The sequence below is a fragment of the Grus americana genome, chromosome 1 (assembly GCF_028858705.1).
Source record: "Grus americana isolate bGruAme1 chromosome 1, bGruAme1.mat, whole genome shotgun sequence".
In the NCBI taxonomy this organism is placed as follows: domain Eukaryota; kingdom Metazoa; phylum Chordata; class Aves; order Gruiformes; family Gruidae; genus Grus; species Grus americana.
The window spans coordinates 119980141-120002040 of NC_072852.1; the positions used below are offsets into that span (position 1 = coordinate 119980141).

Sequence of the window (21900 nt, forward strand, 5' to 3'; positions counted from 1 at the left end):
GTCAAGAAAAGCGGCAGCATTTAAAGTCTTCACAGTGGCATTTGCCGTTTATCCACGCTTAGCATGGGGTCATCAAATAGGCAGCTTGCTGGCTGCTCTAGTCAACCCCGTGGATGAGTGAGGGCAAAAAGGCTTTGGGTCATCTAGTCACTGCAAGGCGGGGTGTTGGATTATGTTGCTTCTTTGCTCTTCGCTTCGGGACAGCAGTAAAGGCATTGTAGAAGCATTAATGGTTCATAGAGCAGAAACACCTACTCTTCTGGCTGCACAAAGTCATTCTTAAGCACTACTTTAAGAAAAACCTTCGAAATTTTGAAGAGAAACATGCTGCAAGTTGGTTCGGATCTAAATGTCTTAATCATCTTTGAAAGCTTTTGCAGTGTAATTTTTGAAGCTTTTTTTAAGTGCTACTGCCTTTTAAAATAAATAGAATACACATAATTTCCCCCAACTTTATATTTTAGCAAACGTTTCATGAATTGCTACGAGGAACAAAACATAATCCTCCCACCCTCGCTTACATAACCTTAAACACGGGATTTTTAAAGGCTTTTTGAGAACTGGATATGCCTGACTTCTCCAAAACAATAGTTTACTTTTCACATTTATCTTTGGATGTCAGCTGTGGAAGTTACCAGGCAAACTGCTTTGATAAGTTCTAACAGTGGAAAAGAATGAAGCTTTAGAGCTTTATAATGCTAGTGAAAACAATGTAATAGCAAATTATTTTTATTATGTGTGAATTCTGGAAGCTAGTTCGGGAGGGAAGAAAATAAAAAATTATTTTATTGCATTGTTGGTACTAACCTAACAACCTTACGAAAGCAGATTGCTTGCTTCAGCTAGCTAACAAAGAATCATCTTCAAAATTCACACTGCAGAGGGAATGCAGAAGACTGGAAATTACAAAACAAGGACTAATTTGGACACCTGATAACAGGTAAAAATGTCATAATTGTTAAGGCACTCTTACAAAGATGCGTATGTGTGCACATGTGTGCACACGGACCAAGGAGAGAAGAACGTTCTTTTGTGACAACTGATTTGCCTATCATTTTTGAAAAATCATTGAAAGAAATTCTCAGTACTTGAAAGATTTAATATGCATTTAATGAAGGTAAAAACATTGTTTTTAAAAATATGTTTTGAACAATCCATATTTCTAGGGTAAAGGTAAGTTGTTGTACTTAACATCAAATAAAAGAACTAGTTTGTGTATTCTCATGAGGTTATTTGTAGCGATTTCATTAGTGTTGGATGCTTTACATGATGAACTTGTGGTGGTTTGAAACGTGGCTTGTGTAATCCCGTGTCCTTTCAATTCTCTCTTCATTCCTCTCATGTTAGAACTTGAACAGTTGTCTCTTCAAACACAGCCTCGTCCAAAGAGTTCTTTCATAAGACTGTTTTTCCTTTCAGCCAGTGTCATATGAGCGCAGCCTTCCGCTTCAGTTGAACTGTCCTTCTGCCTTGTCTTGGTAACTTTCCCAAAAGACAGTTCGTATAGCCCAAAGGAATTTTTCACTTTTGATTCGGCTGTTTCACCGCAGTCCCGACCTGTGTGTCTATGGTGGCAAAGGCTGCCTTTTCGGGGTTTTGTACCTGATGTAGGAAGGCCGCGATGCAAATTCTCAGTGGCTTCTGAAAATACGTGGGGGTTTTTCAGCCTAATGGGTGTGTAGTTTCTTGGACCTGGAGTTACACGTTTAGTCCTTGCCTTCTCACTGTTATTTAGCTGTTCACCTGGCTTTTTTCCTTCTTTTTCATAAGCTTCCACTGCATCTTCTTCTTTATTGTTCTCTTTTACACTGCCACTTAGAGGAGTTTGTTCTGTTTTCATCAGTTTTTTTAGCTCCTGTTTAAGCAAATCTGTCTCTTTTTCTTCTTCTTTCATAAATTCGAAACCAGTGTACTCTTCCCTCAGTAGTCTGCTGTCCCTTAAGTACTCTAAAATGAAATATTGTGGGGTTTAGGAATGTTCTTAAATTGCCTAGGAACATAGAGTCATGAGGCACTAATGAGAGCAAGTTTTACTTCCTTATTTCATTGCTTAAGTTGTTACTGTTGATGGTATTTCAGTCTTGAGGGTTATGACAATGCTATTTAATAATAAATATAACAAGATGGGGTGGGATTTAAACAAGATCATTGTGCCATGAATTCAGGTACATATTTTTATCTTTTTCATTATGTTTAATTTTAGTAAATGAATTAGCATGCAAATATAATCACTAGTGGCTAAATATAGGGCCAGAAGCGTCATGTGCAATGCAACAGAGAAACCACATGAGATCTAAACTCTAGTTGTAATTTTCTTGCTTTTAAATGGAACTTAAATATATGTATGATTTTCTCTCCCTTAATTGACAGCACAGTTGCTTGTTGCGTGGAGCAGAATATACTGCAACTCTAACCTATAAATGAATTGGCTCCACTTTTTAGTAGAAAAAGGTATGTGTATACTGAATGCCGACAGTAAATACATTTGTCTGCTAGGGGAGAAATTATAATAGGTTCTGTGCTTTGGAGAGACTCAAGAGTACCTCCAAAATGAGAGAGTCCAAGCTTAAAGGAGAAGTATGAAGTTGTTATAATTAAAATAGCTAAATAAGACTTCAATAAATAACTCTAATCTTGGCAATGGAAGAAAGCCAGAAGAGAAATTCACAGGCAGAATCAGAAGACCTGTATTTTCTGTTCATTTTAAAAGGGGGTTTCAAAGACAAATGGTGACTTCAGTTATCTGGCGGGGTCTGGAAAGGCTGAAAAGGCAGAGTACAAAATACAGGAGTTAACGCTAGATCACTAGCTCTGTTACTGATCCAGTCGGTGACCTCAACAACCTGTTTCACTTCTATAAATGCGTGACCTTTAGGTCATGTAATGTCTCCTGCCATCTGTGAAGTATTTAGCATGATGGCATTCAGATCTTGCTTCTTTCTACAAGCCTCACTATAATGAAAATAGTGTGAAATAATTTTAGAAAGAAAAACCCTGATAAAGGAATAGATGCATTGATTCCTCTGTTCTATAGAATCTCTTCAAAATAGAGGTGCCTATAGATGAGCCTCTTGCATCTAGCCGCTATATGAGAACACAATCAATGGCTAAGATTTACGTAAAATCTATTTACAGTGATCATTGTAATGATTCTCAGCCCTTGAAGAAGTCCTTTTCCTTTCTCACCAATAGATCCTGAGCCAGAAATATGTGTAGACATCAGCTATGATGAAGATTCACAGCCAACAATTTGAGATCAGTATTTCATTAGTGTGGAATTAACAAACTGTTAACTGAAGTATACTTTCACAGATAAACAAGCGTGACCAGGAACTCCTTTTAGAAAGAAGTACAGCAATAGGAAGATGCCTTATTCTGTAAAGCTGCTGTGCTGGCAGTGCAGCACCGCCAGCAGCTGGATTTCAGTGACGCTTAATATATTCTTTTGTTGAACTAGTTCCTGTCAGTCAGGTGCCAGCTAATGGCTGTCAGACCCATGTAAATGACCAATACCAATGGTTCATTCAACTTTTGAAAAGATCAAATGAGTTTCTGAGAAAAATAATAAAATATACCTCTATGTGTTCCATTAAAAGTTTCTGGCTTTGGTATTTTCTTGGTTGATTGCCTTTCTGTTCTACATTGGGCATCTGTGTATGCTTCATTTGCTTTAGCTTTTTGATTCTTATCTTCGGAAGACTTGTTCTCCTATAATTGGCAATTAAAGGTAAAAATAATGAGGGAATACTTCTTTAGTGACTTTTAAAATTACACAGTCAGTGCAATACTTATAAAAAATCAGTAATTTCTATTACTATTATATTCTTATTTTGTATCACAACATTTGTCCTACATATTTTCTGTAATATAATTACATTCACAAAATCCACATACTTGAAAGTTAAGACGACAGATCAGGCTATTCAGGCATATTACTGAAACTTCCGGAATAACATACAGCTTAGTTGAGAGTTTAAACAAGAGATTGGATCCAGATCTTCCATACCTTTGTTAGCTGAACTGAACTTTTTTCTGTTCCCTGAGTTTGGTACTGTGACAGCAGCAGTGATCTAAAACTCTGTTTATCCACTTGCACTGATCGATTTATTCTAAGACCTACTGAAAAAGGACAATCGTTAGTAATACTGTAGTTTCTGGAATTACATTGTTGGTACAAACAAAAGATATCTTTGATGACTGATAATACTGGTATGTGGCCTAGGATTTAAACATTTTTTTGCTCCATGTCTTAATGCCCTTTATTAAAGAAATTCTTTGTTCTGCCTGACCTGTAAATGCTGAAACTAGAACACAACCATAGCTACCTGGACTTTTCAGTGTTTCCATTCATATATTGGTACATCATAAATATACTTCAGTTTTAGATCTACAAAGTCCTGTTCAGATAGAACACGCAAAGCCAGACAAATTTGTCTCTACCCAAGAGCCCATGTGGGCTCAATTTGTGTGGCAACATTCTAATGTAAATTTAAGAGGTCTAGTTTCAGGCCTCAGCTTTGAGGTTCCTAAATTCAGATCCTAGAGCGTCTAACATGCTTGCTTTTATGCCTTCTGACTTGGTTACTCACCTTTCTCAAAGTTAAGCACTTATGTAAGGCTTTATGGAACCAAACTCTTCAGAGGAAATGCTTAACACTGTTTGAAGGAGCTATGGTCTTTGAAAAGAGATTCCAAGGGAGTGATTGAATGAGACATTTAAAGACAGAGTTGAATGGAGATGGGATGGGGAAGGTGAGTATATTGTTCTTTTAGTCTATTTTTAGAACCATTTTGACATGAGTACAGTAGCCGAGAAAGTTGCTAGCACAGCAGCAAAAAATGTGATCTTAACTATGTCAACATTCAACCTTATTCCCAGTTTTGATCTCTGAAAGGAGAGGAAGACTCTCCATAAAAATGGTGATTTTCAAATGTTTATGTGGTAAAAAGGATGTTGATAACTAATTTGAGGGTTACTCTTGAAGGAATTGCTCTGATGATGTGGAGGGAATTAGTTTTCCCTTTTGAAAGGGAACCACCAGCAAGTAGTTGCTTAGCTGCTTTTTCCACAGAAATCAGCGGAGCATTCCTCAGATTCAGAACTAGGGGGAGCTGTACCTCTAGAAGAGCTGGTATCACCTTCCCACAACTGGGCAAATTTTGCTCTCATGAAGAGCTCATGAAATTAATGGCTTCATTTGATACATCAATTTTGTTTAGGTACATAGAGCGTTCTGATAACCTAAGCAAGCCTACCTTCAGCTATTTATCAGGAGTGTTAAAAAATGGACCCCCACATTTCTTTGTTTCTTTCCTGCTGGGTAAGATTTTTTGCAAAACACAGAATAGAAAATAACTACTTGAAGAATTAGGTCTTTCTGTTATAGGAAAATTCAAGTCAGTAGTGAAAAGGAAAAACAATTGTCAGTAATTCCAGTTCTAGATTTCTAAATCATCTGTTTCCATTAACTGGCAAAGAATGAAACTTTTATTGGCCAAAAATACCAAAAGATCAGAAAACTTTGCTTGGAGCCTGTTCACTACAAAATATCATGTCTCTCTCTAATAAAGCTCCCTTATCTTGCTTAAAGAAAAGAAGAACTTAAATAGTAAACAGTGATTTAAGTACTGTAATTTAAATAACAATATTGCACAAATCCATACATGAGTAAAAATAAAAAACCCGCAGCTAGTTATGTGATGTAACTAAAACTGGAATTCAGAGCTTCATAGAAAACCATGTCTGACTTGGAATGAGAAGCGGGAATTTGTGTTTCTTAATTTTACAACTTGAATTACCAACCTTTTCCCCGTAGTCCACTCATAGCTAAGGCAGAGTAATGGATTTGCAAAGGCAACAAAGAGGAAAGAAATAATCAACTGACTACAGTAAGACTTTGTACTGAAACTGTAATTTGAAGAATTGCGTAGGCATGTACAATATTTCCAGCAAATATGTTTGCTACCATGTAAATTTTAAGTGCTCTTCTGTACCCATCTGAAGAAAGTTCCAATTCCTCCTTCAGTTTAGGAGCAGGAATATCTGACCAGTATTTTAAAGAGGTACTTAACCCAGGAAAGTCAATGTTCAGATCATTATTCAAAATCAAAGGTGTAAGTTTGTTGTGCAGAAAACTCTCCTTCAGAATATTGACAGAATGTTTATGATCCTGAGTAGAAGGCAAAATATTACTTTCAATGTGGGGAAAGTACTTGAAATCTGTTTATTAGTTTCTGCATAAAATAAATTTATTAGTAAATTCTAGACACTACATCTAAAGCAATTAGAAATTTGTAAGTGCTTCAAGAAAGCTATCATCTTCAACATTTTTGTCCCTGATGAGTATAGTGAGCATGTGGGCAACATAACAGTTCTTGCCTTGTATGATTTGTAATTGTTTTTAGCTGCTGCTCCCTGAGTTGAAGGAGTGAGATCCACATGTCTGAACACAGGCGCCTGATGCTATTTGAGATGACCTCGAGCATTCAAGGTATCTACGTAAGGCTGGCCGACATTACACGGGACCGATGGGACGCCCATGTCCTTCTGGAACAACAACTCCAGGGCCAGGCAGAATGCGCTAGGGCATCTCAAATGGCACTGGATGCCTATTATTAGGCAGCTGAATCCCACACAAGGTAGCTGCTCTTGGAATGGTTGATAGACAAGGTTGCATATAACAGATATTTCTCTCTGATACCTATCTGAGCATCCATGTGAAAGAAATACTCTGCTAAAAAGCTCTTTCTTCCTCAATAGAATTAACTTTCTAATGTTCTTATCTATCATTCTACTACATTATTCTAAATAACATCAATTCTGTTGATAGACTTAGTTGAGAGGATATACAATAACTGGGTTATTACGATCTCTGGTAGCCCACTTAAATTTACTTACACTAAACCCCAAAGGATTACTAAGGATAAACATTCTCTGCTCCAGATAAGCTGACAGTATGATGATCACACTGGCCTTTAAACTTCCTAAACCTTCTATCTGAAAAATCCTCCTCTTCTTTCACCCCAACAAAATGCAAGTCGCAGAAGCTTCAGTGATGGACGTTGAAGCATCTCTGCTATAAGTTACAGGGTGTAAAGATTTTAAAGAAGAGAAAACAGTTTTTAAAGACCCAGTTAAATTCATTATTTTTGCTCATATAAAAGCACTCTGAAAGTCTGTACTAAAACTAGGAACTTGCTACAGGACGGCTGTTTGTGAGGTGCTTTGATTTAGTGAGCTGTGTTGTGTGAGTTCTAGGTCTAGGGTGGCCACTTTCTGGGCCAAGTCAAAGGGAAGAGCCTGAACAAAAATTAGTCTGCAAAAGCATTGTGGACTGATAGCTTCACCTCATTAAAAACCAAATAGGCAAACAGCTCTTGATGCAAATAATAGACACTTAAAACAGCAATGCTGCTTCAGCATTACTGTTAGTAAACTAAAACTATGTATACCAAATGTTATTCATGATGAAAGTTGGGTAAAATATTAAAAACAAGTCATGTATTTGTATTCAGAAAATAAATGAGCAAAACAACAAGCACTTCTCTATATGTGCCACAATATTTTTAGCCCATATAAAAGTACCATACTGGGTTTTATTTTGGAATATATGCTCCAGTTTTAAAACAATGTAAGTTTCATATAATTAAACAACAAAGGAAAATGAATATACACCTACTTTTTTCATAAGGTTCTGAATCACCTTTGTCTTTTGGGATTTTAGGCATCCGATTTGCATAGATATTTTTTATATAAAGTTGCCGATCCTTTTCCTAAGAAGAAATAAACACCATTAAACTTCTAGTATGCATTAAGAATTACTTTTTACCAATTTAATTTTGGGAGAAGACTGTCAGAAATTTTGCTTTGTGCCAGGCCATGTGGTGACTTTGCCATTTACATAAATAGGAATCTGTCATTTTCTTCAATGAGCCAAATCAAAATTCACCCTTTTTAAGGCTAAGAGCACACCTACGTGATCTTTTTCATAACAAAATGGTCAAAAGATGAAGCCTTCCCTAATGATTTTTTCATTCATTGTTCTTAGTTATTTTTTCAGATTAAGTAATTTTTGGCTTTACTTGCCCTTTTTTTTAATTTTTATTTATTTGCTCAATGCCCTTGGTTACAATGTGCTCAGTTCTGGCTTACAACCTATTGCTTGGGAGATGGCATAAACTTCAGAGGCATACTTTTAAAATTTATTTAGCAAGAGTCCTCTTTCCTTACTGAAATCTATGTTAAACACAGAAAAGAGATTTCAGTAACACTCTCACCATATCAATTTTTAGTGTGACCAATAGGAGCTGCATTTAATTTGGAGATACAGGTTGATCTGAAAGGGGATTGCGTGTCTAAATACCTTGAATGGTCTGACTAAGCCAGGTGCCCAAAACTATGACTATGTAAAAATAAACTCTGTTCTGGCACAGAAATAAGGTTAATAAGCATTTCTGGACTTCTTTGTGGTAAAACAATAGAAGGTTTTCTGAATCTAAATATAACATTAAGAGAACTGGATACACATAGAAAACTGTGTAGAAAACACATGAAATAGAAATATTTTGGAGAAGCGTTAAGGTGAGAACTGTGCTTTAGAATAATTTGCATTTTGGAACAGCTTTACATTCGTGTTCCTGGGACTGTAATTATTCCCAACTCCCAGACCTGTGCATACAGGAGGAGGTCAGACTCTGGCAGGGAAATAGCACTGCAAGTGCCGCTCGGGGGACTTTGACAGAGGGCCTGGGAAGAGCACTGTGCTGCTGTGCTTTCCCAACAGCTCTCCAGCTTTTGCAGCTGGGCAGCCAGGCTGCTGCCAGATATCAGGAGGAAAATTTCTGCACCTGATACATAGGTAAGAGGGAAATACACAGAAATACAGATCTCCACGAATCCTCAGTAGTTGCCTGTTTTGCTCTTCATGATATCTGGGAAAACTCCCCATTACAACATCTTTCATAAATATTTGATTCCATACAGAAAGAGAAAGCTTCCTAGTGGAATCAACAGATGGATCAGTCACTTCATATAGAAATAAAAAGAAGTATATTTCAACTGTGTTACAAACACAGTTTAAATTATTCAAAAGCCACAAGGATTTTCATGTTTTCTGGAATATGTTCTGGTTTTCTTGTTTACAACTCATATGACATACCATTCATGATAGTCTTGTTTCTATTTGTATTTAGTGTCACTTTCAGGTTTTCCTTTATGTTGGTTTACAAGCATTCGGTCAGTGTTGAACTGGACATATTTGTCCTGAAAATATTTGTCTAAAAACCAAGCTGGAATTTGAAACAAACTATTGAAACATTTACATAAGTTTTTCAGTTAAACTCTAGTTTTGCAGACTGTAATATTTGGCTCATTTTGATTTGAAAGTGTTTCTCCAAGGGAGCTCATTTAAAGTTAGCAGATGAATGTATTGACCTAGACCTATCGCAATGGTAACAAGTTGTTGGGGATTATTTGTTCAAATTGTGATGCATTAATCTCCGTTTTGATTAGTTGTTGAACTACTTGGAACTTTTGACAAATAGATGCTACAATAATTTCATCATTTTATATTTTGACTTTTTTGTGGTAGACTAGAGACTCAACTAGGAAACAAAAATTCCATTACTAAATGGTATAAAAGAGGCAAAAGGAATAGATAACATTAAATACTTGAATCTTCTTGTAGGAACAGAAACCCATTTAAAATCTTGAATACCTTAATTCTTTGGTGAAGAAGGTTAATTTCCATTTGCAAGTTCTTTGTAATTATCCCAGCTTCCACAGCTTTTTTGTTCTCATTTGCCAACTGATGACTAAAGGTGCTATTGTTCAACTTCAGCTGCTTTTCTAGGCTCTTAAAAAAATTATGTATTTTACAATGTGAATGTACTCAGTATGACTGTTGAAAATCTCAGTTCTTACCAGATCTAAAACATAAGCATGCTAAAATAATGAAAAGTAAACTTCTAATTATTATATTCCATTTTAAACAATGTGTGAAATTATGAAGTATCTGAAAAATTACTTTAAAAATGAGCAAAACCTGGTTTAAAATCTAATTTTACTAAACAGAAAAGTATATTTGTCATTCAAACATGAAAAATAAGGCTGTTCATTACCTTTCTGATGGATTAATAAATACAATAATCTTTGCAAAATGTTAAGACATTTCTGTTCGCGCTGAGATCTATTAACAGCAGCACAAGGAGGCTTAGTGAAAATGAAAACTAGGAATTTTATTGAGTACTTTATCAAGTACTTTATCAACAGAACCCAGTGCCATGCACTGAAATTATAGTTACTAAAATTGTAAGGTGGACACCCAATCCTGCCAGCTTTTTATAGCTTCTCACTAGGATTTCTGTAAATAGAAAGATTTCAAAAGAGTCTGAATTCAGCTTTTATATTTTCATTTTCTTTCGTGTACTAAATGTACTTCAGATCTGGCTGTTCAGATGGTGAAATGCCTCTAAGATTACCTGGCTCTTTCTTTAATTATATGCATAATGTACCCCACAGAAAATAGAAATTAATTCCTGGAGGACAATGGAAATTTCACTCTTCCACTTTTGTATTAAAAACTGTATTTCTGTCTTTTTTCTGAAAGGTTCAATAAGAGTAGAGAAGCATGAGATATTCAAAGGAGCTGAATTATCTCCTCTTAAACTCCCACCAGGCTTTTACTACAGTTGCATAATAAAACAACAGTAGAACCAACCCTAAAATCTAGGACACCTGACTGCTGCCCTACAGCCAACTACAGTGAGCGACAGTAGTTCACCAACAGAAGATGCAGGTATGTCCATACTACCCACCAGCACCATGTAAAAATAATGGTGCTAGTTCCAGATAAACCAGCTTTGGTTGTTCAAGGTAGCAGATCAGCAGCAGCCTGGTGGTCTCCATGTGTGACTACTCCTGTGCTTTGCCAGGGTAAATCAGGGGCCGTGCTATTGTGGCTAGACAGCCCAAGCAAGCCTGGATACTCCTTGCTGCTGGCTGGGACCAGAGCAGACACTCTGCTCAAGATTGCTCTCCAGCGATATGCTATGCTTCTGACCTAACAGGGTTAAGGCATATAACTTAATTCCTAAAAGATCTTTATTGCCAAGTTTAATCCACTCATAAATTTCTCCCAGTTTTTGAAATATTGGAAGGGGATACGACTGCCATTTTTAGTACCTTACACTCAGGACAGCTCTGGATTAAAAAGAAAGTTCAATGTTACAGGATTATATCAGAATCATTAATGTGACAAGAAGCAGCTAAAAACTTTCCACTACTCTTGCACAGAAACCTCTCCTATGATTGTTCCACAAATACAATGATATGCACATATTACCTGTACTCTCTTATTATTCACTTCAATTTTTTCCGTAAGGACTGATAATCTGTGATCAAGTTCGTCTCTCTCTGCAAGAGCTTTGTCTTCTGAAAGCATATGCAAGGCCTGCAAAGCATCTTTATTTTTTAACAGTTCTGCTTCAACTTTTCTGAGCTTCCTGGATGTATTTCTCTCGTCCTCCTGAGACATCCTCAGGAGTTTCCTTAAAGCTCTCACCTCATTATAATGACTTGCCAAAAGATCTGGCAAATTATTTTCCAAATTTTTGTATCTACCTATTACTTTTGAGTGTCGGCACTGAAGTTGTTTCAAAACGTGATTTTCTAAGCTTGATGCTTCTAATTTGTGCTGTAAATCAAATATTTCATTCTTCAGCTCTTTAATTTCGTGAAGTCTTGCTGATGATATTTGCTGAGCCACCACACTTTTTTTCTGGGAAATCATACTTCTCTGCAGGCTTAGAACTGAAGAATTCTTATATGGTATCTTCTCATCTGGCAATTTTTTTTTCCTCCTGCATTCAAAGCAAAGTAAATTGGCATTGATACATAGCAATCATTTGAGACAGCAAAATCACCGTATGTCTTTACTGCTCACATAAGCTCATATACTGCTCACCCAAGCTACTTAACTGTGATGTATTTGACAAAATGCCCAAGATCTACATTAAGACTCCAATATTCAAGTATTTCACAGATAAATCCATTTCCATTAAAGATTTTATATCCCTCTGTGTGCATTTCTGTGGCTGCACTGGGCCATAGCTAAGTCTATAGGAGGTCAAGGTTCCCTCTTTTCATTCTCTGAAGCCATTTTAATTTGAAACGGCCATCATGCCCACTTTCTGTTAATAAGGGTAACTACATAGATGGCATCTTCTGAGGCAAACAGCAATAATACTCTGGGAATAACTTAGGAAAGTATATTTATGTTAACACATTACTCCAGCATCAATGGAAACAAATTTTCTTTCTGTAAATCATGCAGTTCACTAATGTAAGCGTGATCTGGGGACTGATGAACAAAATTCACCCCATCTAGAAAGATTCCCAAGAGGGAGGACCTACACCTTGAATAGCAGCGTGATAGAAAAAAACCCCCAACATTGTAACCTACAGGTCTGCAAGAATTAAAAAAAAAAAACAGGTGATCACAATAGCAGATGGTTATTTTTTTCTGCAGCTAGGATTTCTAACTAGCTTTCTAGAATTTTCAAAGTCAGCTTTGAATTGAACTACATTTTTAACCCTTACACGCTTATTAGAACAGTTATGCAGTTGTGTACAGTTTCTATACAGCAATTGAAAAAAATCTTTATGACCTAGCATTCTAAGTGTATTACTGCCATTTGCCTTGCTTTATGGCCAGCATTCTGAGTGAATTACTCTCATTTTCCTTTCCTGAAACATAATTAGAATTTGAAAATAGTGAAGACTGCAAATCTGAGCATGTCTCCCTTTTTCAGGCATATATTCAATTTCACTATAGCTCTCAAGACATTTCAGGCAGTATTTTGCTACAAGTTTATTACAATAATTTATAGCTCACATAATGTTTTATGGATAAAATAGGCAAAGTCCTAGCCTAAAAAAGACCGGAGGAAAAGGACAAATCTTTTCAAGCACTTCACAGGAAACAACATCAAATCAGCGGTAGGAAAAGTAAAGCAGGACGCTGCCTAAGGCACCCCCATGCCATGGCCTCACTGCTTCCATGACCTAAGTCAGAACAGTGGAAGGCTACAGAAAGACTGTTCTCTAGGAAGACGGAGATGTGTGGGGCAGTGGGTTCAGTGGGGAAATGGCTCTTCCCTGCAGCAGCAGCACCTATTGCTCTCTCTCCCCTTCCCTGCTGGCAGCAGCCTCAACAGCCTTCCTGTTCTCCACAGCTTCAGCCCAGCTCTGCTCCTCCCCTTCCCAAAGCAGAGCCTGCAGTCCAGCCTGGGCCCTGACACTCATGTGCCTCGCGTGCAAGGCAGCAAGTTCAGGGAAAGTATGAAGAGGGTCAGTTATACAATTGGGCACAATAAGGTAGGACCAATGATAACAGAGTGAAGTTGGAATAGCATGGAGGAGAACAACCACGCTGTCTGTCCGTGGCTCTTACTCCTGAAGTACCCCAGGTACTCCACCGTTTCAGGATACAAACCAGATGGTGTTAGTTCTGATGGCCCTGCTGATAGAGGAGAGAAAGCAGGGGCAAGCTGGTAGGACCTTGTTCACAGAGAGCCACAATGGAAGAACAAGACCATCAAATTCAATGTGACAGCAAAAGGAAAGGATAGAAAGAATCTGAGATTAGGAATCAAAAGGAGGAGAGACTGTGATTTGGGCAGGGCGGTTATTTTTTTTTTGCATATGTTTTAAAAGGATTAAGAAGAACTATCATGGAGGTTCAAGTAAACAGAGAAGAAATTACAGCAGTCAGTTGAGGTCAGAGAGTTCAAAACCTTCTGCAGTGAGCAAAATTAACGGGTGCTGTGAAAAAAACTCACTGGAGGTAAAAACCAAAGCAAACAGAAGGTAAGTAAGCATCTCATCTCCATGTTCTTTGTCATACGATTCCACTGCAGGAAGAGTACAATATGACCACAAATGTTGTCACACAAATATTTGCAAAATGAGAACAACCATTACATTATTATTTTATTTTGCCAGAGTGGAATGTGAGGATGTAAAAGAAATGGGAAAATACCTTCCTGCAAAAGCTGACAAAAATACTCTAAAGTCTATACAGGTTGAAAACGTAGGTTATAATGGTGTTCCTGGGAAACTGATTATTTCAAGTAGCCATGAACAAGCAAAAATAACCACTTAAAATATCCAACGCAGCTAGTAGCCAGTGATGATTCTTCTGTTAAATAGATTTTTAAAAATGTGGTTATTATTTCTGGTCTGCTAGCTGCATGCCAATATGACTTCTTGATAGCAGCATATAACATACAATAGAAGAGATAATTGGTGGTTTCTCTGTTTTTGGTTGGTTTGCATCTTGTAGATTTGGTAGATCTAGATGAAATTTTGAAGCTCAGCAGGAAAAGTCATCGGTTTTACACTATTTTTTTGACACGTTACGGTGGGATTTAAGAGAGTATAGTCTAGATATGAAAACATGCAGACATGAAAAGATTCTTTACCATTAACAATTACATAAAGGGAATATATTTGTGCTATATGGTCATTCCATTGAAGCACAAATTTAATTATACATGATACGCCATGACTAAGTTGGCCAAAACATGGCTTTGTTGTCAAAACTGACACTTTTGTGCAGACATATAGTTTTTGAGTAACTTTCCTCTAGAAAGGCTTTTCCAGACTCATCATGCAATCCATAGTCAAAACCAGAAATTGCAGTATATGTGGGAGAGCCATTTTCAAATCCTCAGATTAAAACTGAGGAATAAGGATTGCAAAGGTGCTTCCACATCTCAGGCGATTATTCTGCCTCTTGGATCACTGACTATTGTGGGATAACACAATAGCGAATCTATCTTGCTTCCCTCCCATTCCTAGTGTTTGAAACATGATTTATTATTTTTCTTCACTGAAAAACTGTTTCCCCGTCTTCCTAATTACTGAAAAAATGCCAAAGAAAGGGAACAGCTGTATTTCTCAGGAAAGTCTCGTTTTACTACTACCAGAAAACAAAGTACCTTTTTTATCATCTTGGGGGAAGAGACGCTGTCCTCTTTTCTTCTTTTCCTTTTTTTCCTTTTCCTGTGTTTTCTTCCCTTCAGTTCCTGATATTTCTAAACATTTGCTGCTTCTAGCTGTTTCAGAGCAAGCCACTGACAAAGCCCTCAGAATAGTTAGCGTGAGAATTTTCACTTCTGTGTTCTCTACTGCGTCACCTACAATCATTATCTCTGCTACAGCTGCTTCTTCTGATACTTCTGTGCTTTGGGGAATCTTTAGTATCCTTGCTTTTTGTGCCACGTTCTAACTTTTTATCTTCTGTCACTAAATCATCTGAGTTCACCACTGTGTTATGGTAGAAGACTTAGAAGTTGACCTCCATAACCTATCAGAAATCAGAATGTTATTGAGTTGTTTACAGTTAACATAAATGATACAAAACAGTGTTCAACTATATTAAAGGATGCTAAGAAATACTAAGTTACCTTTAAAGAAACCCAGTTGTTACTCTTTAATCCATTAAAATAATTGTGTGGTCTGTAGTAAGTGGATAAGTTTGTTTCCAGAATGAACTGCAGTATGAAATATCTAGTTTTTATCTCGGAATTTATTATGATACTGGCATGTATTTTCTGAAGATTTACAAGATACTACCATTTAAATGTAAATAGATACTATAGTTTATTTCCTGTAATGTATACATTTGCTTCACGATTAATGTAATTTAAAAGAAGTGTAATTGTGCTCAATACCTACAAAGTGCTTTACAATATTAAAATACAATTGTTCAAGTCTCTAGAAACTACATATTTCTAACTATTTTTAATAGTATTTTTAACTTTCCATTCATGTCATAAAAATCTCATTTAGTCCTATTTTTCAATAATTAGATCACAAATCAAATCACAAAATTAACTTATGCATTAAAATAGAAAACCAAAACTCTTAGCTGCTATATTAACATTATAGGTAGAGGATATAGCAGCACCTAAAGCTCCACAACAGAGCACCTGATTTAGAGACTGAAATAACGGTTTTGTTAAACTTTTTGGATATTGTTTATTTTATGTCTTTTCAAATCAGAATTGTTTGTAAAAACAAAAAGCTTGCTAAATAAAATCTCACAATGTAATAAAAGTGTCTCTGCACAATTTCAGAAGAAACATTAGGGAAAATGTCACTGTTTTTTTAAAGAAAACAATTTTTTCATAACCTCACCGTACTTAGCACATTTGTTTGCTTTTGAAAATGCTGCAAGACACTTATCTGCATGTCTTCACACCTATACAATTCTAGAAAATATCACCTGTAATGCACTGTTGTTATCAGAGATGTGGTTCTCTGATGAGATGATGATCTCATTTTGTTTGATCAGGTTCTAAGTAACATTGCTGTTTCCTCTGGAATTGTCTTTTCTCAATAGTCTAATTTTCAAACAAAACAAACTCCTCTAATTGTTTGGCTTTCTAAAAAAACCATATTTAACATAAAATATAGAATGCTGACTAATTTTCTATGTCTTTGTAAATATCTGTTAAACCTCATTTTTTTTTTCTCTACTTGAGGCTACTGGAGAGTGGAAGAATAGAATACTTCATACTCCTGGCAGCATTATTTAAACACTGTGGTTCTGGTAAAAAATATTTCTTGGGATATGGTTCAATCCACTTCATTTTCTTCATATCACATGAAGACTACTCAGACCATAGTTTTATAGATGCAGAATTCTACTACCCAGTAGTAGAATAAGTTGTATATTTGGGGGAGTCTAAAAGTGGCAGAGCAATTATGTAAAAGAAATTTGAGGGGGGTTAAAATGATATTTTAGTTCAGATGGATTTTAACAAGAAGCCTTCAATAAAAAAAATGAGAAGATATTTTTAGAACATTCTAACTCCTTTGTTGGCATTTTTGCTTTGTGGTAGCATTTTATTTTAAATTAAATTACATTTCTTAAAGGGAAGAGGGGAATCACATAACTCCCAAAGAAAATGAAAAAGTGTAATTTAGGATTGCACAAAATGTTCTAGGTTGAATCAAAACAGTTTCATTACTCTTCATTCCCTTACATGACCAACTCTTCCTTGTGGAAGACTGAGGAATGCCCAGTGTCCTACTAAATTTGAGCCAGTGCAATAACCCCTAGGAGATGGGACCTCGTATTTTAAGACGAGGATTAGGCAAAGGCCAGCTTGGTACATAGATTTGTATTTCTGTTTAAATTTGATTTAGCACTGTCGACACTTTCTGGCCAAATTGTCTTTAAATCAAAATAGCTTAAACTTAAAACCACTGCTTTAATTTGTTTTGATGAGAAGTGTGGGCTGAACCTCACCATCCAGCTTCAAGAGCAGATGTTGAGAAGTAAATAAAATGGAAAAGGAGAAGACAGAAAAACAAAAGGTGAAGGACAAGTAACAGAGAAATGAAATGAAAGATATTACTATAGAAATAAAAAAAAAAAGCAGTAGCTGAAGGGGGGCTGAAATGGACAAACACTAGGAGAATGTATGTTGAAGGAAGAAATGCAGGAACAAAAATAATTAAGGTCAAATCATAGAATCATGGAATCATAGAATGGTTTGGGTTGGAAGGGACCTCAAAGATCATCTAGTTCCAATCCCCCTGCCACAGGCGGGGACACCCTCCACTAGGCCACGTTGCCCAAAGCCCCATCCAACCTGGCCTTGAACACTTCCAGGGAGGGGGCAGCCACAACCTCTCTGGGCAACCTGTTCCAGTGCCTCACCACCCTCACAGTAAAGAATTTCTTTCTAACATCTAATCTAAATCGACCCTCCTTCAGCTTGAACCCATTACCCCTTGTCCTGTCACTACACTCCCTGATAAACAGTCCCTCTCCAGCTTTCCTGTAGGCCCCCTTCAGAAACTGGTAAGCCGAAATTAGATGTCCCTGGAGCCTTCTTTTCTCCAGGCTGAACAACCCCAACTCTCTCAGCCTGTCCTCATAGGAGAGGTGCTCCAGCCCTCTGATCAGCTTCGTGGCCCTCCTCTGGACTCTCTCCAACAGCTCCATGTCTCTCCTGTACTGGGGCCCCCAGAGCTGGACGCAGTACTCCAGGTGGGGTCTCACAATAGTGGAGTAGAGGGGCAGGATCACCTCCCTCGACCTGCTGGTCACAATCTCTCTGTCAAAGATGAAGTGTCATTTCAAGCACCCAGAAACTGCAAAACTGTCACTAATTGTAGTCTGTGTGCAAAACCAGAGTAAGTAAATGAAGGGGGAGTCCAGGTAGAACACCCTCTGACTTCCCAGCCAAGCCCTGAGCCTCATGGGAACCAAGCCGAGTGCCAGGGCCCACCTGCTCACACAGGAAGGGTGAGGGCATATCCAGGGCCCTCAGACCTGCCTTCAGGCTACTCCAAGGGCCCCAAACAGCTCCCTGGTGTGGTCCATGCAAGCCAGAGCTCCCTCACCACTCTCATGAGTGCAGGGCTCCCCAAGGTGCTGGTGGGGTCCAACTGCCATGCCACTCTCCCCAACCGTGTCAGAGGCCTAGAAGCCCTGCAGCCCCCCCACGATGCCCTGGCACCCCACCCCGACAGCCAACTCAGTACCTCAACTCCCAGCCTCAGGCCCTGACAGCCACCTCGAGGCCCTGGCACCCAGCCCCACGCCCTGCCACCAGCCTGACACTGCCCTGCTCTGCTCTCCCAGTCCATAGCGGGAGAGCAGCCCCTTGCCACTGGGCACCCCCTGGCAAGGAATCCCACCTTCCCCTCTGCCCTCTCAAGAAATGTCCTCCATCACTCCCCACCTCCGCCCTGCCCTGGCCCCACTGCCCACCCTGGCCTGCCCCGTCCTCTCCCGGCCTCCCGAGCGTCTTCCCCTGCCGCCGCCATTACCGGCCTCCTCGGCCGAGAGGCGCGTCGCCGTTGCCATGGGGACAGGCGGCGGCCGCGGGGCACCCTGGGAGCTGTAGTCGTAGCCGCTGCGGCGGCCTTGCCCGCCCGTGCCACCGCCCTCGTCCCCTTCCCTCGCCCCTCACCCTGCAGCGAGGTCTGCGTATTTCCACCCTCTTATTTCTGTACCCCACCGGGGTCTTAATGGGAATTTGACAATGTGATGTGCAGGTAGCTGGTCCCTCCGTGCCATGAGCTATAGGCCACCTCATGGTGCCCGTAGAGGCACCTCACGTTGGTCGTGTCCTCTCGCATCACCTCGTGTGGTGTGGTGCAAGCCCTGAGAGCACACAGGTTGAACCCAACAGGCTTCGGGTTTACACGAAACATTTTTATGCTGAAAAAGGGGAATGGAAGCAGCTGGAGCAATATTTTTCTTCAAGGCTGGAAACAATGAGAATTGTGCCCTAAAGCCCTCACCTGCCACGGCCTGGGTGGGCAGAGGATTTGGGCAGCATCCTGTTTTTTTCCTGTGTAGTTCAGTGGGCATTTCAGCTGTGAAGTAGAACAGGAGACAGCATTAATTGGTAATTTTGGGCCAGTCCTGACCGTGGATGTTTGATCATAGAATCACAGAATGGTTTGGGTTGGAAGGGACCTCAAAGCCCATCTAGTTCCAACCCCCCTGCTGCGGGCGGGGACACCCTCCACTAGACCAGGCTGCCCAAAGCCCCATCCAACCTGGTCTTAAACACTTCCAGGGATGGGGCATCCACAACCTCTCCGGGCAACCTGTTCCAGTGTCTCATATTTACCGCTTTGAGTATTAATTACTAGTATCGCTATACTTGCATGGCTTTGAAGGCCACTACATCCTTTGTTTGTACTTCTTCAGAGCACTAGTAACCAAATAAATTAATTTGGAAACGGTATGTTCCAAATGGCCAGTCATTGCCATTGAATTTACTAGGCTATACCTACATACAAAATCTGAGAAAGAAGCATGTGTAATAACTTCTGGCAGTAATTTATATTTTTGCACCAAGGTGAGGTTTGGGTTTGTTTTTTTTTTCTTTTACAGGAAAATACTCTGAAAATACCTAATTCTAAGAGGCTTTTCTTTTTGCTGGATCTCCTATTGCCTCTCAAAAGTAAAAAGAAATGACAGATGGTGAGCCGCAGTAAACTGCAAACTACCCTTACTGTTATTCTTAGTTTTCAGTGAGGTTTTTCAGGATCCCTGTTCCATACATGGAATACTACATTTCCAGCTTCACACAATGGTTTGCACAGACAAAAAACTTACTTTTGAGAGCATCTTTACTATTGTGCATTAGGTCCTACCTAATAAACCCTTGAAAGAATGTATTGCATTCAATTCTAAGTATTTTCAGGATTGGACACTACTATATTCAATCTCAATGTTTGAAATGTTTGTCAGCACTTTTTAAAACCTAGGCCAGTTTCACCTCTAACATAGGGTCAGCTTTACTGAGCTCAGTGGCATGTTGCTTACAGTAGAAACAAACTTGGCCCTTAAAATTTCAAAGTAATCTGTTACCGTTTAACATTCTTAAAATACCTCTCATGCTGAGAGACCTCCTTAAGCAAATACTTGCAGGCAGCCACTGAATTGTCACCATCTCTGGGGCAGAAGGCGGCAACCAGAAGGAAAAAGAACATCCTGGATAACACAGTAGAATGGCATATTTTTTGCCAAGTATTCTGGACCTTCTCTTGCACTTTGTGCCCTGGCAATTTTCACTGATGATGCAAAAAGGACGAGAAAATACAATAGGTTCTGGATATGTAGAGTCGGCCAAATCACCTTCCTCAGTGTTGGGAAGTGTACTGACACATATTTATTTCTGAGAAGTCCCTGAGCCCTGCAGAGAGGATGATGATCTGAATTCTTTAAAGCTGAGAGCGTTTGTAACCGAGGCTTATTTCAATATGATCTCTGCTATAATTACTCCTGCATCTGTGGTCCCCTTGCCCTCCCATTCCTCCTTCCCCTTTTTATCATGTAAAATTTGCAGATACAACTCCCAAGCCTCCTTGTTGTGGTCAGGGAGAGGGCGCAAGCCCTTTTATGCAGGAGGTATCTGTGACAGTGCCCATGCAACATTAAATGTTACCCGACAGCTTTGTGATTGCCCCCAGCACTAAGTTGCCTTCTCCCTGTCCCTTCTCCCTTCTCACTTGTCCCTTCCCCCTCTCCCAAATATTTCTCGAGCCCTGTCTCATTGGTGCACTACTCTCCTTTGCCTTTTTTGGACTGCCACCCTGTCAATCTAATGCAATAAGGCCAGGGGCAGGTGCAAACCCCTTGCTATGGCTCCTCTTACTAACCAATCCTCTACTGGCCCCTCGTCCCAAAATACCTAAGAGCCAATGGAGTGGGAAAACCCAGGACCACGGGGAGAGGGAGAGGCCAAAGCTGCTGAGGGGGGGCATCCATTTAGGACCCAGCTTAGCCCGGGAGCTGCTGAACGCTTGGATTCCTCTTGGGACTGTGGTGACTTGTGGATAGCAGACGTGCTCTGCTGATTCATTTTCATCACTGTCAACATGGTGATCAAAGTCTTTGTAGCCACATCTTCGGGGTCTACAGCGGTAGGTGTCTTATTTAACATACTCCTCTTTCTGCTGGGATCAGGTTGGTAAATTAGCCTAGAAGATCCCAGGACAACCTGAGTTTGTATAGGGAAAAAACCCCACTGAATTTCTTGTAGTCTGCATTGTGCACCTTATTCTTGAAAGCTACTCAAGATGTAGAGAATTCATATTAATGCAGGCTTGCTTGCATGCGAGATTTTACTACAGGTATAACATTTACATATAAATTATCTGTCATTTAATAGATTTACTTCTGTTTGAAAAAGTATATGCAATATATATTCACTGAAGAAGGAAAAAGTGGATATGGTATTTGCACAAAAGCTAAGGTAGATAGTTTACAGCAGAAATTAAGGTATTTGTTTTTAAAAGAGATTTTAGGACACTGCTTCTGCAAAAGGGGAACTCTGTCTAAGAAAGATCCTGGAGCCAAA

The 21900-nt window shown here is 39.0% G+C and overlaps 2 protein-coding genes across 2 annotated transcripts in view; one reads left to right on the forward strand and one right to left on the reverse strand.

Annotated features, from left to right (window-relative positions):
* Positions 1 to 1112: 1112 nt before the first annotated feature.
* On the reverse strand, positions 1113 to 15307 carry LCA5L (lebercilin LCA5 like). Its single transcript, XM_054812785.1, has 7 exons — positions 15001 to 15307; positions 11343 to 11859; positions 9717 to 9854; positions 7680 to 7773; positions 4007 to 4119; positions 3576 to 3708; positions 1113 to 1947 (listed from the first exon to the last, which is right to left on the reverse strand). Exons 2-7 carry the CDS (start codon positions 11787 to 11789, stop codon positions 1367 to 1369), a joined length of 1506 nt encoding a protein of 501 aa, XP_054668760.1. The 5' UTR covers positions 11790 to 11859; positions 15001 to 15307; the 3' UTR covers positions 1113 to 1366.
* Positions 15308 to 21280: 5973 nt separating this feature from the next.
* The window catches only part of SH3BGR (SH3 domain binding glutamate rich protein), a 30596-nt gene continuing 29976 nt past the window's right edge, over positions 21281 to 21900 (forward strand). Inside the window, exon 1 of the mRNA XM_054812786.1 lies at positions 21281 to 21463. Within this exon, the coding sequence (XP_054668761.1) occupies positions 21419 to 21463 (45 nt within the window). The 5' untranslated portion in view covers positions 21281 to 21418. The remainder of the gene's footprint in view (positions 21464 to 21900) is intronic.